At 44.2% G+C, this 15,718-nt stretch overlaps 2 protein-coding genes and 4 non-coding genes across 7 annotated transcripts; 5 read left to right on the forward strand and 1 right to left on the reverse strand.

Annotated features, from left to right (window-relative positions):
- The first annotated feature begins 821 nt into the window (after positions 1 to 821).
- Positions 822 to 910, forward strand: LOC119218688 (small nucleolar RNA SNORD60). Its single transcript, XR_005120415.1, has one exon. It is a non-coding gene; the product is annotated as a small nucleolar RNA SNORD60 (small nucleolar RNA).
- A 210-nt stretch (positions 911 to 1,120) lies between these two features.
- LOC119218680 (small nucleolar RNA SNORD60) lies at positions 1,121 to 1,209 on the forward strand. Its single transcript, XR_005120407.1, has one exon. It is a non-coding gene; the product is annotated as a small nucleolar RNA SNORD60 (small nucleolar RNA).
- A 199-nt stretch (positions 1,210 to 1,408) lies between these two features.
- LOC119218683 (small nucleolar RNA SNORD60) lies at positions 1,409 to 1,497 on the forward strand. The gene has a single exon (XR_005120410.1). It is a non-coding gene; the product is annotated as a small nucleolar RNA SNORD60 (small nucleolar RNA).
- A 189-nt stretch (positions 1,498 to 1,686) lies between these two features.
- Positions 1,687 to 1,775, forward strand: LOC119218682 (small nucleolar RNA SNORD60). The gene has a single exon (XR_005120409.1). It is a non-coding gene; the product is annotated as a small nucleolar RNA SNORD60 (small nucleolar RNA).
- An 806-nt stretch (positions 1,776 to 2,581) lies between these two features.
- LOC119217374 (guanine nucleotide-binding protein G(I)/G(S)/G(O) subunit gamma-13-like) lies at positions 2,582 to 5,029 on the forward strand. Its single transcript, XM_037470896.2, has 3 exons — positions 2,582 to 2,925; positions 4,380 to 4,487; positions 4,586 to 5,029. The coding sequence occupies exons 2-3, from the start codon at positions 4,390 to 4,392 to the stop codon at positions 4,689 to 4,691; spliced, it is 204 nt and encodes a 67-aa protein (XP_037326793.1). The 5' UTR covers positions 2,582 to 2,925; positions 4,380 to 4,389; the 3' UTR covers positions 4,692 to 5,029.
- A 63-nt stretch (positions 5,030 to 5,092) lies between these two features.
- Positions 5,093 to 14,547, reverse strand: chtf18 (CTF18, chromosome transmission fidelity factor 18 homolog (S. cerevisiae)). Of its 2 annotated transcripts, XM_062564789.1 has the most exons (22): positions 14,306 to 14,547; positions 13,506 to 13,595; positions 13,269 to 13,419; positions 12,665 to 12,854; positions 12,415 to 12,507; positions 11,877 to 11,929; positions 11,678 to 11,801; positions 11,175 to 11,399; positions 10,992 to 11,089; positions 10,767 to 10,890; positions 10,519 to 10,655; positions 10,331 to 10,424; positions 10,111 to 10,209; positions 9,904 to 10,034; positions 9,404 to 9,518; positions 9,065 to 9,289; positions 8,766 to 8,915; positions 8,311 to 8,441; positions 6,631 to 6,775; positions 6,436 to 6,534; positions 6,070 to 6,139; positions 5,093 to 5,235 (listed from the first exon to the last, which is right to left on the reverse strand). In XM_062564789.1, the coding sequence occupies exons 1-22, from the start codon at positions 14,391 to 14,393 to the stop codon at positions 5,114 to 5,116; spliced, it is 2,754 nt and encodes a 917-aa protein (XP_062420773.1). In that variant the 5' UTR covers positions 14,394 to 14,547; the 3' UTR covers positions 5,093 to 5,113. The 2 variants fall into 2 exon arrangements, 1 of the variants encoding a protein (XP_062420773.1); XR_009956972.1 differs by lacking the exon at positions 5,093 to 5,235 and having other exon boundaries at positions 6,436 to 6,775; positions 11,678 to 11,798.
- Between the last annotated feature and the right edge of the window lie 1,171 nt (positions 14,548 to 15,718).

Raw genomic sequence — 15,718 nt, forward strand, 5'->3', positions numbered from 1 at the left:
CGCCCCCTAGATAGCCCAGAAAGGGGCGGGACTTCCGCTTGGACGGAAGCCGTATAAGTACATTTTCTCTGGCGCAGCTGGGCAGAACGTGCAGAACTTTGTCCACCACACACACCACACACGCCGAGAGAGACCCACGCGTGTATTCTCGACATGCTGCAGCCAGCTAACGTAACCCCCCGGCAGCAAAGACAACCAGCGCGGGGCCTGTGTACGTGAAAGAAACCAGACCGGTTAAGGAAGTGAGTATCGAGTTGCTGACGTGCTCACCGTGTATGCTAACCATGGATGCTAACCTTTAGCGTTGGTTTCAATCGCAACACGTGGCTAGCCAGGGCCAGGGCTGCCACGTGGTGCTTCAACTTCTAAAACTTGTGACGTGTAACCGTATTGATATAAAGTAAAGTAATTACACCACTTGTTAAACGTTTTGGTTAAAGTCCAAACTGTTCTTGAGCGATTTCGTGAACATGTGGGTCTTCACCCGCGTGTTCGTTAGAATGAAAATATTTCCCAATAGCAGACTCTTCAAATACAGCATTATGTAGTTATCCGTACAATCTTGCGATCTCCTTTTTTTTAATAGTGTTAATTTGTCTAATATCTGATGATCAATTGGTGTTCAAATCTGTACAGTTTTTTTTTCTGAGGCTCTTTATTTGTATATCAGGGCAGATTTCACTTTCTAACACCTTTCCCATCTCTCCATAATTGCTGCAGGTTAGGATGAAGTCTCCAGACATCGAGCTTCTTATGCACAGTGTCTCTCTAGCTTTCAGATCTGGTGAGTCTTTTCAAATGATTGGCATTTAAAAATGTTTTGCCTGTGATGTTCAAATCAAATTACTTTTCTGACATCTACTATGAGAGCTGCACTGCAGCTCCTGATTCTAACTTTATTCTGAGGCTTCTATTGTTTACAATGTAGTTTCTGCCTTAAATATTCAATTTCTAACTATTCTTTTGCATTAATGTCTGCAGGTGAAATAATTCCATGCACTCTGAACAGAAATGAGAGGCTGGAACAGAGGGTTCTGACATCAAAGTTGAGAAAGCATCTCGTTGACGTTCAGATCTGGTGAGTCTTTTCAAATGATTGATTGGTATTTGAAACATTTTTTGCCTGTGATGTTCAAATCAAATTACTTTTCTGACATCTACTATGAGAGCTGCACTGCAGCTCCTGATTCTAACTTTATTCTGAGGCTTCTATTGGTTTAGTGTAGTTTTCTGCCTTAAATCAGCCATTTCTAACTATTCTTTTCCCTTAATGTCTGCAGGTATTTCCAAGCACTCTGAACAAAAATGAGGGGCTGGAACAGACCGTTCCGACATCAAAAGTTGACAAAGCATCTCGTTGGCTTTCAGATCTGGTGAGTCTTTATTTGTTGGCATTTGTGAATCTTGTCGCCTGTGATGTTCAAATCAAATTACTTTTCTGACATCTACTATGAGAGCTGCTCTGCAGCTTCTGATTTTGACTTTATTCTGAGGCTTTTATTAGTTTACAGTGTGGTTTCTGCCTTAAGTTTCCCATTTTTAACTTTTTCCTTAATGGCTACAGGTAAATATTTTGGCGCACTATGGACAAAATTGAGAGGCTGGTTCTGACATCAAAGTTGACCAAGCATCTCGTTGGCTTTTAGATCTGGTGAGTCTTTATTTGTTGGCATTTGTGAATCTTGTCGCCTGTGATGTTCAAATCAAATTACTTTTCTGACATCTACTATGAGAGCTGCACTGCAGCTCCTGATTCTAACTTTATTCTGAGGCTCCTGTGGTAGATGCGTGATCATGTCACTGGAGTCTTAACTTGACATAAAACAGTGAATTTATTTTACAGGCAGATGCATTGCTGATGAAGAAAGAAGCCACGCAGTCCTGCCTACGACTGGTTGTCTAGTACGTCTCTTATCGGATGCTTCAACGCCAGATGACTGCCTCCCTGGAGCGTTTTTGTACAAAAAATAAATTAATGAATAGTCCGTAACCAAGATGGACTAGTGGAACTAGGTTGACGTGACTAGTCACTGCCCACTCTGAATAAAAACATTGTCATTGATTAAATGTTTGTTTGAATTATTGGTATCCGCTGTTCTCTTTGGGTTCATATATTTCTATAATTTTTCCCACTTTTCCAGGGTCTTGTACATGGATGTTGGCTGGATTCATTCAAATGGCCTCATTTGAATGTGTTCAAAGCTTGATTTGTTTAACCCATCCCTTAGATTTGTTTAATCTCTTGGGGGGGTGGAAGGGGAAGTTGAATGTTTTTCTAGCACTGGTTGTGAACATTAACTATTGCACCAGGAGCAACACCCATAAATCAGCCTCCTTGATAACGCCATTTGGGAGGCTCAAGTTCCTTATTCTTTCAAAAGCAGCAGAGCCCTGAATGGCTGAATAAACTTGAGCGACGTGGACTTGAGATTTGGAGATGTTTGTCCGTACTCTGTATTTTTCCTTTCTACTTTGTTCATAAACCTCTTTTCTAATTTTGGCACAGTTCTCAGGGGAAACCGTTCCAGGCTATTATCACCACATCCGGTCATCTGACTTAAAGGAAGAGAAAAAAAAGCAGGAGCGTGCCCTCATTTGCGTGTCCTCGTTTGCGTGTCCCTCCGCTCCGCCTCGTTTGCGTGCGTCCGGGTTTCCACTCGGGAGCGTCTTCGTTTGACTGTCAAACCAAAGCCGCCGCGTCCTTCTCCTCCTCCGCATCTCTCATCCAGTGGAGCGCGCGCACCCGCACGCACGCGCGCACAGCCTCCTCCTCCTCCTCCTCCTGCTGCTGCTGCACCGAAGCAGGACTCCTCCAAACTCCTTCGACCGGCCGCTGTTGTCGCCTTCGAAGCCCCCGTCTGCGTCCTCCATCAGCCGGCCGCGCGCAGAACTCGACCCGCGGTCCTCCTCCGGTAGGCCCCGACGGTAAGAGCGGTTGTGTGTGTGTGTGTGTGTGGGGGGGGGGGGGGGTTGTTAAGCGTTTCGATTGACACACAATGAAAAATCAAACACGCCGACGTTTTAAATGAAATGTTGCCGATCGGCAGCCACAGAATGACGCAGCGCGACGGAGAGGATGTTAGAATGAAATGATGGCCATTTTTTTTTTTAATGGAACAGCTGGCTGGTCGTGAGACGGTGGATGCTGGTGGAGGAGACAGTCAGACGTACTCAGGGCCATTAGAAAAAGAGGAGGAGACAGTTGCCAATGGAAAAGACTTAACTGATCCCCGGTCAGCCGGAGCACTCATCTTGGCTCTCTCGCTCTCTCTCTCTCGGCTCTAATGTGGCCCGTGGCAGGGTGGGGCACACTTTACAATAAGTACAAATACACTGCCAGGGTACTTGCTTAAAAAAAAAAAAAAGAAAACCGTAGTCATTTATACAAAAAAGAACATTCCTGCACATCCTGTACTCCACATTCCTTTGAATGGTTGTGATACGGTGGACTGGATGCTACATTAATGTGTGCTACAGTGACTGCGTGTGTCCATCGACTGCATTTCACCTATTTGTACATTTGTGTAAGTGTACATGCTGCCAATTTAATGTGGGTTCACCGGGTAAAAACAACCAATGCAGTCAAACACTTAGATGAATTAATCACTAAAGCAGGTCATAATGTTCAGTTTGAATGTGTGTTAATCCCCCCGTATGAACAGTTTATTAGTATTAAGAGTATTTGACATGTAAAAAAAATGAAACATTTTAAACTTATTTTACAGATTTATATAAAAAAATAACATCTATGGTTTTGGTCTTTTTAATGTGGGCTTATGTGGCTTTTTGACAGCAAATATCAAAATATGAAAGTGTGCTTTTACCCTCTCCAGCGTCTGCAATCTAGCCTTTATACATTTTTTTGTTATAGTTATAATAGTATTTTATCAACCCAAATATTTACATGTTTTTTTGTTTTTATGTTTCATTTGGTCACCTCAGGGCTAACATCCATGTTGTGTTCATCGAGGTTTAGACCACTTTCTTAATGATAAACCGCCTCGGATCTTGTTAGTTATTTAACTGGATGAGTTTGTTTTTGGGGGGGTTTCTCAGAAACAAGCTAATCAAACGTCAGCTCACCCGTGACAGAGCCTTTTAAAGCAAAACTGCTTGATTTGGGGAGGGGGGGGGGGTTACGCTGAGTTAGGTAGTTCTGGGAGGAGGAGACCTCTTAAGTCATTCTAACTGGGAAAGAAAGCTTCCTGCAATGGGCTGGGAACTCCCATGATGCCGCGCTGCATCACGAGGTTTCAAAAGCCCTGTGGCATCAAAATGACAAATTATGTGTTCAACGGTAGAAAGGGAATTTTTACTTTATTTAAACTTGTTTGATTTGCGTTTCTTTGTGTGTGTGTGTGTGTGTGTGTGAGCAGCAGCAGTAGCATCATGGAGGAGTTAGACGTTCCACAGATGAGGAGAGAAGTGGAAAGCCTTCAGTATCAGCTGGCAATCAACAGAGAGAAATCCTCCATCACTGTTACCGAGTGAGTGTGCGATACACAAACAAACGCGCACACACACACACACACTAAAGTATTGCGGCTCAGATTCGTGCTCACAGCATCTTTTTTTTCCTCCCCAGGCTGGTGAAGTGGATCGAGGGCTGTGTTTGTGAAGATCCATTTCTGAACCCTGAGCTGATGAGAGCCAACCCCTGGGTGGAGAAGGGCAAGTGTGTGATCCTCTAATGGGGTCACACACACGCAAACATGTAAACACACGCCCACACAGACACACATAAACTAAAGAACCATGCACCCCCGCTGCACTAGCCCCCCTCCCCCTCTCTCTCTCACACATGCACATATTATTGCTATCATGTTTATTTATTGGGAGACTCCTGAATGCTTTTAATTGGTGTAAAGACGCATGTGTGTGTGTGTGTGTGTGTGTCTGTGTGTGTGAGCGTGCAGCACTGAGTAGCTTTCTAGAGGTTTGTTTTCATGGACTGCTGAGAAATGTTCAACACCACGTTTTTATTGGCTCTTTACACTGTCGATCAAAATAAAGACGGTTTTGAATTTAACAGCTGGATTTCTTTATTCACTGAAGCGCTTACACGCGTAACAGCGAGAGGTCGCGTACGTGTGTGTGTGCGTGCGTGTGCGTGTTACAGTAGTTCCCGGATGTAGACATTTCGTCTCACAGCGTTGGACATGCCCTCGTTGAAGCGGAACCACACGTCACTGTTGCCCACCGCCTTCCCCATAGAAAAGACGACACACTTCTCACCTGAGAACACAAGGAAAGACAATTTTTCTTTTTTTTTTTAAAGAATCTGTACCATGTTTATTGTCAAGTCTGTTTCTCGAGTGTTTTTGGTGCGGTGGATAAAACGGGCACTGCAAGTCATGAATTTCCACGACAATAACTGACATTTTAAATAAAAAAACGGTGAAATAAGTGTAATCTACATAGAGATTTAGAGACCGCACTGCTGAATGACAAGAAGTGGACCCACGACTGGTCGTCTATAAGAGGATTAATCTCTGAAAGCAACCTAAAGTATTTTCATAAATTAATTAACATATAATACCTTTGCTAATGCACTCATCAATATTTATTATAATAGCATGTCATCTCCTCGACTAATATTCCTTAAGAAAGAAAACAAATACCCACATCTTGAGCATGCTCCAGCATTACTTAAACAATTAAAGGATTTTTTTTAAAACTGTCAGATTATTTTGATCAACTAATCGATTTGGTTCTAATCTAATCCTCTAAAGAGAAAAAACCCTGAGGATTTGGAGCTCTCTCCTGATTAAATAACCTAAATTTCTGTTTTTTCTGGTTCACCTTTGGCTTCGAGAACGGCTTAAAATAATCAACAATGAGTGCAGCGCGATGTCAAAGCTTGAGTCAAACAATCTTCACGTGAAGCGCTCGCTTTGATTAATGAAGCGGGTCAAAGTGAACGGGGGGGGGGCTGCTCGCCCCACCGCTGATCCTCCTTTGACCCACAAATGCCCCCCGCCCCCCACCACTTCAGTAATGCAGCGCTTTCAGAAACGCGAGTGATTTGAATGCGTCCGAGTGTCACGTGGTGCAAAGCGCGTACTGTACCGGTCTCTGAGGTGGGCGGCGGTTTCTGGGGTCTGGGGACGACGGCTCGACCAAAGAAATCCACCTCCGGCTGTAAGACACGAAAAAAAAAACGAGAGCCGCCAATGAGGTCACACACACACACACACGAACACACACACACACACACCATCTCTAATTAACCCCGATTTCCCCACGGAGGCTTCCCAGCAGCCTCCTTTCTGCCCTCTAGAGGTTCATTCTATTCCTGAACCATTAAGGCTGCAGCCACAGAGGGTCTGAAGGTCAACTATGGGAAGCTCAGTACTGGTCATACAGCTGATCCATCAAAATGGCGTTAATATTTAGTCCATGGCTGGTGCTTGAGGGAATCCATGCGTGTCTCACCCTGATCTCCACCGTGGCCTGTTTGACGATGTTCTCCAGCCTCTGCTGATGGTTCCTGGTGGATGTGGGGCCGGCGCTCTTCTTCTCGGCCTCTCTTTGCTTGACCTACGCACAGCAGGCGAGTGAACGCGTTAGGTTGTTGACTGGAGGTCCGGCGTGCGGAGATGAACACAAACAATCTAAAACCGCTCTCGCCGTCGGGGGGTTTCGCTGCAGCATCAGCTGCTCGGCTCTCCTCATCTTCTCCTGCTCCATCTCTCTGCTGATGGTTTGTTTGGCCTGATACGTCAGCTGGCGGCGCGGCGGAAGCCCCGGAAACCGCACCACGTCCTCGACACGCCTGCACGCACACACACACACGGGGAGTGAATGCTCCGCACAAAACAAAACACATGGTTCAAATCACAACTTTTCGGTTCCTCTATTGGTGCCACAATTTATGTTTTCCACAAAACCCTGAATCTCTAAAACCGTAATCCTCTTAGTGCTGACCCCTCTCCAACACACACACACACAAATATAACAAGTATAACATTCTAATCAACAATGAGACTGTGACACGTCATCACTACACAATGAGGGGATGTTATCGGCAGCACAAACACAAAAAGCTGATTGGATGGTTCAACTGGGTTACAATAATGCAACTAATATTAAGTACTTTCACTTATGGATAGCACAGGCAACCATGTGTAGTATGAATAATGCTATATATATATATATATATATATATATATATAAAAAGTTGATGTCTTTTTTGTATTCTTTGATTATGCTTGACATTTGAAATAAACTTATGGAAAATTTAATGTGAAATTATACAGAATAAAATAAATTCATTTGGGTATAAACTACGTTCACATGCACCCACATACAGAGCAATACAATTCATGACGATGTGGTTATGGTAATTATCATGTTGAATTATTGTTATCCACAATCTAACTTCCAAAGTCCATCTACTTTAGCTCGGTCTGAATGTTTCATCTTTAATTACATTAATCTCAGAGACAGAAGTTCCACATTAAAGCAAACGATGGCGAAAAGATTCATTTGTAATAAATTGAGTTCAGGTTTACTGCTCTTTTTTTCCTGCATGTCCCGCCTCCAAAACCAGCCCACCTCAACAATTCCGCAGTCCGACCAATCAACAGACACTTCCAAAAACAAAAAAAGCTGTCCAATCAAATTAACTCCGACGGGCCTCGGCGCGTCTGTTTACATCCCCACAGCTGTGCTCCGAGCTTTCATCCGCGAGGCTTTCAGAGGGAGGCGTTGTGGTGCGCCAGAGACGGGAGGTACAGGAAGGCGTAGACCAGCAGCAGCAGCAGCAGAGCCAAAACCAGAGGCAGCCCCCAGTCGTTGGTGACCAGCACGTTGTCACAGCGAGCCTGCAGGAAGGAGGCCCTCTGGGGGCCCGCCTCCACCCGGGGCGGCATGACCGACGCGCACCGAGAGCCGTGTCGTCCTGCCGCCGGGAAGTTTAACGCGCCTCTTTGAACCAAAACCTGCCGAGTTCTGCTCCGTCCAGCTTTTCTTTTTATTATGACATACCTCGATATTTCTTATCGTGTAACCCTAACCCTAAAAACTTCTTCCCCCCCCCAGTTTTACGGTTTCAATGTGTCAAACCTCACAGACTAATGTTTTTCACCTGCCTTCCCACCAGCTTGCTACTCTGTTCCCAAGCAACTACCTTCGAAACACACACACACACCAGGAGTTAAGGGGATTACGCTCTAAGCCTGCATGCAGAGCCCCACAGGGTGGACAAGAGCAATGACCTTCAGCCCCCTCCCCTCCCCCCCCCAAGAACACACATCTGCCCTGCATGTGTCCACACGCAATGCACAAGATGTGTGTTTGTGCACTCACGGCTCCAGGATGTAGGTGTACTGCCCCTCGGGCGTGCGGTCCTGCCGGTATGAGAGGTTGTATGCCAACATGGTGTTGATCAGCTCGTGCATCTGCTCCTTCTCCCTGCTGCTGAACAGCTGTGGATTCACCTGGAGAGAGAGAGAGATTAAAATCTGAGTTTTGATAACTTCATGCAGCATTTCATTCAGACGAAGTCCCAATAAAAAAAGATTAAAATTATCTTTAAACTTTGTTGACATTGTGATTACATTCATTTCACTGGTATCTAATAAAGTTCCCAGGGAGTGTAAATTGGAGGGGGGGGGCAGTGAGGTCTTTAACCTCTTTAAGTAAACAGGATGTGAATGATTCTGCACAGCTCTACATAACTGTGGTGTTATCGTCTCTACTTCAGGATCCCAGCGACTACAATAACACACATGCACAGGTCTACTGAACAGGGTTTCTCATACGGGCCGTAGTTTGGGACAGATGATGTCGAGGAGAAGCGTAAGTATATCGAGGGACAGGTTGAGCTGGCTGATCCTCGCTCTGATGCATGCTGGGATGTCGGCCAACATGGTGGACAAAGCGTTCCTGCTGCTGAGGAGCCGGGAGGAGGCCTGGAGGACAGAATAATCTCAGCTGATCAGTTTGTCATTCATGCATTATTCATTTTCATACAATTTGCCACATTTCCATGCGAAATATTTATATTGTCAGAATATTTGATCATCATCATCATCATCAGGTGTGTGTCGGTGATTCCTACCTCGTACTGGCTGTGTGGATAAATGATGCGGGGCACGTGCGTGTGGGCAAACAGGAAGTGGAACGTGACGGACAGGAAGGGCAGGTATCTCATCAGAGTGAAGTTCTGCCCGTGCAGAATCACATGGTTCAACCTGTCTGAGAAGGACAGCCAGTCCAGAGCCTCACACACGCCGTGCAGGTTGGGGTCCCTCACGCGCATGGACAGGTAATTTTCATACAGACCCTGAGGAGAAGACATCATAGAGGAGAGTTTTATAGTGTGCGGCTTAACGGTTTTGTTACACGTCTTCTTCCCTGTGCATCAAGATCAAAGATCTTAAAGAGGCGTGTTCGTTACCTGGGAGACCTTCTCGTACTCTCCACTAGATGAAGCGAGATGTAAAATGTGCTGGAACCTCTGAGCTCCGCCTCCTGACCCCGGCGCCTCGTCAAAGCCTTCACCAATACGCTTCCTGAAAGGACAGATTTAAACGCTTAGTAGGGATCAAATAAGCAAAGAGAGATTACAGGTGAGACAATGAAGTCACAGATAGGATTGTGCAGTGTGTCCTTTGATGTGCGTGAGATTTTATCCTCTTGTGAGGACCTTGTTTCATTCATTCTCACTGATCAAAATACAAAATAAAAGCATGGCAGACCTAGAACTACTATAAAAACTCTCTACTGTTGATTTAATGAGTTTCTGCAGAGTTCAACAAGCTAAATGCAGAAGTTAATGGATGGACAGACAAATGAACAAATTAAAATTAAGATCCAAATACTAGAACAATAATAATGATAACAAACTGCAGATGTGAAAATGTCTGACTAAACTTGAGCTTAGTAGACGCACTGTACCGTTTTGGACGCTGTAACTGGAAGATTCCCTGCCACAGATGGAACAAGCCTTTGTTCTGGTCCTTCTGCCCCACAGAGACACACTGGATGGTCTTGGAGTTCACCAGCTTGTGGCCGCGACCGTGGAGGAACTGTGCAAAACAAGTGAAATCATTTCCTCGTGTATATATCCCCGCTCATGCAACACAAACCAGACGTCCCTCCTACCTGCAGCGTGTTGATGCAGGACCGGATGTCGTTGTCGGTCTTCTCGCACAGCGACATCAGAGTGCCCGTGTCCACCTTCATTCCCTGCTGGAGGGAAATCTAGGAGACAAAAACTGGATTGTTGGTGTGTTTGCAAACTTGTGTACTCGTTCTATATCAAGGTCTGGGTGGTTCCTGGGTGTGTGTGTGTGTGTGTGTGTGTGTGTGTGCGCGTGCTGACCTCTCCCAGTCTCTGCGTGAGCCGCGAAGGCTGAGTCTGAGGGAACACCAGGAGGAAGGCCTGCTGCCTGAGCAGTCTGAGAGCTGGAACGTATCTACAAAGGGAAAACAGAGGCAGTCAGATCATGGCCGCAGAGATCACACTTTATAAATCGACACATGTTTAGCATTAAGTACCAACACTCTTACAGGTCGTTACAGATGCAGATGATCGGCCGCAGCAGGATGGTCTCCTTCTTCTTTTTCTTCTTTGTAGTCTCTGCACCAGCCTCCCTACCGGGGGCGTCTTTTCTGTTCAGCACCGCTAACAGGATGTTGATGGCGGCCTGCCGAACAACACAGATGGCGAATGAAAACACGTATAACGGAGGCCCGAGTGCTTCGAGACGGGGTCCCCCCCCCACCACACCACCGGTTCTGAGTGTCTGTTAACGTACTGCAGGCGCTCCGTCAATCTCGTCGATGATGAGGCAGTTGGGCCGCTCATTGGATCCCAAAACAGACTTCATCTGCGTGGCTGTGTCGATACGTTTCTGGAACACTTCTGCGCTGCGATCGTCGCTACAAAAGCACAGACAGTCCCACCGAGTTCACAACAGAGAGGCGGTTCGTGATTCACGGCTGTTACTTGTGCCATTTTTTTTGTTTTTGTTTTGTCTAACCTGGCATTCATTTCCACCACGTTGTACCCAGCATGCTTTGCTATGACATGAGCCAGGGTGGTCTTACCCAAACCTGGAGGACCAGACAACAACGCCACCTGGAGAAGGAACAAATTAAGTGATATCTTAAAAAGTAAAAGGTCATCCAAATGAAATTGCACTGACAGGAGTAAGTGTGTTCACCTTGATCTTTGGTCGCTTGAACTGGTCCAGTTCGGCCTCCAGCAGCTCCTCCGTCACCTCCATCTTGCTCTTGAAGCGATTAGCATTCTGATTGGCTTGATTTGGTTTGAACGAGTCCTGGTTGGGAGCCTGCCTGTCAGAGCGGACAGGGCGGGACTTCCTCTCCCTTCCAAACACTACAGTGTCCCAAAGTTTCAACCACTTGAGCAGACAGCGGTTGGTAAACTAGAAGGAAACAGGGACCCCGCTGGCATCAGTGAGATACAGATATATATATATATATATATATATATATATTACACTTCCCTCTTCTTGAAAAGGGAAAGCTTTATCTTCTATCATGTATTCATCCATGCCTCTTAACGAAAAAATACAAACAAAATCTTCAAAAATAAAGGACGAGTGCTGCAGCACTATGAGGCACTTTGGCAGAAAGTCCGAGTTTAGCTAAGCTTTAAAGAGGTTTCCTTCAGTGTGTGCATCCATGTGTAAACATGACTCACGTCATCACTGAGAAGCTCTGTGTACTGTTGGGGAGAGAATCTGTCCACCCACAGTCGAGAAGTTTGTCCCTCCGTGTCTTCGGCATCGTAGTCCTCTTCGCCGGGATGAATGTCGTCCACACTGCTGGAACGGGACACTGGTTCAAAAAGAGAAAAAAAAACTCTCCTGCCGCTGCGTGTGTGACATGCGATACGTTACCTGGCCAGTAGACTTGTGACACGCTGAGATTCTTCCATAATTCGCTGGTGGCGCTGCAGAATTTAAGAGAAGGATAAGAGAAGAAAACTTGCAATTTCAAGAGCCTTCAAGTTCACTCATGGGGTTCAAAAAGTATCTATTTGTTGATCTGATATTCAACCTGAAGGTACATCAACACATTACATCAAACACAGTGTTTATGCACAAAAGGGCTCATTGGTTTATTTTATTTTGTTATTTAATTTATAAAATGTAATCATAATTTATCAAAATCAATAAATCATTTAAAAACGCCATGTCCTACACTTCCATCATTTTAAGAAATATTTTCCTTAAGACTTAAAAAATTTAAAATATAAAAAATATTGTTGTTTTTTAATGCAGATCAACTCTGCATGAAAACAGTCGTTCTATTCTTTGTATTTGGCTACTCGTGGAAAATTAAGGAAACTATTGCTGTGTAATTAATGAGAATCAATAGTTGTTATGCAGACAACTAGGCAGATTATTAACATACAAAAGCAGCCTGGTCTCTCACCTTTTCTGCCTCCTGCTCTCTCAACACACCTATGGGCATCACCAGCAGCCCCAGGGCACCATGGGAGTTGGGTACCAGTCTGCAGTCTACTACCTAAAAAGATAGATAGATACAGAGAGAGAGAGAGCGAGGGAGGGAGAGACACACAAACGCAAAAAAATAAACATGAAATACAGGCCTGATATCGGCTGCTCAAAATGAATCTGTATTTAGGACGAGATGATGACAAAAGCGTGCTGAGGACTTTAACCTTCGTCCCCGTGTCTTCTGTTTGTCTGAGGTAGACCCGACTCCCGGACGAGTCGGTCACACTGATGTACTCTCCCTCCAAAGGAGGCCGCTTGAGCACACGCAGCGATGCTGCCGCCGCCGCCGGAGGTCGCCGGGGAGTCTCTGGGATTGATGCAAAGCCACTAATATCCAACAGGGCTGGGGTCGACCTGAAACACACAAACATAAGTGCATGTTCTTTTATGTATCCGAGTTTAAGTTAGAAAAACATAGATTCCTCAGATTCGACAGGTTACAAAGCAAATGTGGTATTTCCACTTCAAATATTCTCCCTTAATAATAATTACCACAACTGTCATCATTGGTTTGTCTGTTAACTGATTAATTTCCTTATCAAATCACCATACTGCAAATTATCTTGTTTGTAGTATTCAAAAAACATGTTTTTATTGCCCAATACCACACAGGTGAGGAGTTACCAGCTGCAGCTCTCAGGCACGCAAGTGCTTTTGTGCATTTCCAAAAATGCACCAGATGTAAACCAAGTTGTCCAAGTAATGCACAAAACATCTGCCTTTACTGAGGTCTCACACTGTGTTTAACACTGGCCAAGTCTCTCCTACCTGTGGTTGCCAGGTGTTTCATACTGCTCCGGAGAGGACGGCGGTGTGATGTCATCACTCTGTGACGGGGCTTTGCTCTCTTGAGTCTGAATTGAGTTGAAAAGACGCTTGGACACTCTTGCTTCCTGCCTTGACCGCTTGGCCTTCGGGGCTGCGGGTGCAAAGTCAGACTGAAGGGACACACCTCAAACACAATGAAGGATAAAAAGAGCCAGAGGGATCTGAGGGTGAACTCACTGGTGGACGGATCGGCTAGCAGATGCTCAACATCGGGATTGTTGCTTTTTGGAACCTGCTTCTGACCTTTACCCTGATAGGACGATTCACCTGAACCATTCAAGAAAAGACAAAAAGACAGACACACGAGTCATTTAGGTGGAAAAACAAAACGGTGGACTGGTTTTACTTAAATTTGAACATTAGTTAGACTTAACTTACAGACATAAAAAACTAAATAGACTGCCCGAGAGAATAGTCATTCTATGGGTTACTAAAACCCTAAAAGTAATTATATATATATTATTTTAAAGCAAACAGGGTGTTGCAACGGTTATTGTAAGGCATCTGTTGCAAATAGAATAGAGATGAGGTTTGCAGTGTATTAGTAGTAGTACATCTTACTGAATGCAGAATGGTCCATTTGCGAATCATACAGAGGATATTACTGGATTATAATCATTGATGCATCATTGTTACGTCACTTTAATATTGCAGCTGGTAACACAAACATATGTATACAAAAAAAAAGATTCGGTAGTTTTGTTTAGTATCATTAGTCTGCAAATAAAGTGTTAAATGAATGCAGTCAAGCGTTCAGTACAAGATTTCCCCCAAATGTTACGTCAGTGAAAGTTAGGTAAAGTAATCTCATAGTAAACGTTCGGTACCTCAGGTTGGACTATAGGTTTAAGTTCACAGGGAAGGTTTGCGGGTTGTGGAGCGTAATTGAACAGTTCAAACTGAATGATGGAAAAACGCCTGCTATGGTTAGTTCACTCTACATTTAACCGCTGCGGGTTGTAAACCGCGCCCCTCACCTTCCAGCTGAGCCAACGCGTCCAGCTCGTCGGCGAACTGGTCCTCGAAGTCGTCCTCTATCTCGAACAGTTCGTCATATTCGTCCATATCGCCTGTGGGCGAGTGGCCGAGACAACGGGCGACACGGCAGTGTTTTTATTCTGCAGAGATAGAAACGCACTTTCCTGTTTTAGAATTCCCTTCACGACTTCAGGTGCCGCTTTGACGGAGCGGCAGTTTTCCCGGCAACTTTTTTTGTTGTTTAGCATCACTTCCGGGTTAAGAAAGTCGTTACTTGGCTTCACTTCCGGGTTAAGCTAATCACAACTTAATATCACTTCCGGGGTGAGAAAATATTCTTCTTTGTGTATTTTCGGGTAGTGTAGACGCAGCTGAGCGGGATACTGACCTCTGCAGGAAACAAAGTGAGGTGTCAATTCCCTTTTCATCATTTAGACGGCTAAGAAAAATAATTTCATGTCAAATGATGTAACTCCTGGGTAAGATTGTCGCTGATAAAAATGTGTGTCGGTCCAAGCTAAATTTAGTACATTCCAGGGAAACCCTTTCCCGTAGTAAATGGCGTGAACGCCCTCTTTTTAAGCTTCCACCGTCACAATTCAGCTGCAGCTGATCTTTTAAATGTGGGGGTTCACAGAGAAAAACGTCCTCAATTTGCTCAATCATTCCTCCCTCTCTGTAGTAGTTTTTTCCAATACTGAAAACTCAAGCAAAGACGCATTTCTCCCCCATCAATAGCCAATTCTTATACATATTTAGTGTCTATACAGTGTAAATATCAGGATTCATATTGATAATACCATCTACTTGTCTGCTTTCACTTTATCTTTTGAGAACTGCTGCACATGCTCACATTGTGGAGCATATACTTTTGCGTACTTTCTTTTATTCATAAAGGTTTTTGTTTTTGCACAAAAAAAACCCTTTGTCTACCTTAAGATACAGAGAGATTGATGATGACGTTTGTGACGTCAGGATGACTCCATCGGCACCATCTGCTCCTCACAGCAAACACACACTGGCCAGCAGGTTGTGTGTGACACAGAGTTAATTTCACATCAGGAGGCACGAAAGCAAAGTCAACTAAACTGCTTCTGTCTCTTCCTCTCGTAATGTAACTCTGTGAAAAATGTCCATTGATAGTAAAAAAAACAAAAAGTTTCTTAACTAAATATATTTAATAATAATAATTAATAACAGTTGATTGTGATATTATATCTGTATGTCTTGAATAGTTATAAATATTTATCCTCCTCATATTTAAACAATTAATTAGTAAATGTGATACATAATAAAACAGTAATATACATTCAATTTAAACTACATATATGACATGCATATCTGCTGCTACTAATCACATCTTACTTTATTTTGAAAATCAAATACACATTTTTTTTTGTAGACTTATTAGT

This window comes from Pungitius pungitius, chromosome 9, assembly GCF_949316345.1.
Source record: "Pungitius pungitius chromosome 9, fPunPun2.1, whole genome shotgun sequence".
NCBI classification, from domain to species: domain Eukaryota; kingdom Metazoa; phylum Chordata; class Actinopteri; order Perciformes; family Gasterosteidae; genus Pungitius; species Pungitius pungitius.

Bases quoted from the DNA above. Each gene is read 5' to 3' on its own strand.
- LOC119217374 (XM_037470896.2), top strand. From the start codon at position 4,390: ATGGAGGAGTTAGACGTTCCACAGATGAGGAGAGAAGTGGAAAGCCTT. The intron at 4,488-4,585 runs GTGAGTGTGCGA...TTTCCTCCCCAG, and splicing joins TCCTCCATCACTGTTACCGA to GCTGGTGAAGTGGATCGAGG.
- chtf18 (XM_062564789.1), bottom strand. From the start codon at position 14,393: ATGGACGAATATGACGAACTGTTCGAGATAGAGGACGACTTCGAGGAC. The intron at 11,090-11,174 runs GTGAACACACTT...TTCCTTCTCCAG, and splicing joins TCAAGCGACCAAAGATCAAG to GTGGCGTTGTTGTCTGGTCC. The intron at 6,776-8,310 runs GTGAGTGCACAA...GTGTGCGTGCAG, and splicing joins TACACCTACATCCTGGAGCC to GCGTGTCGAGGACGTGGTGC.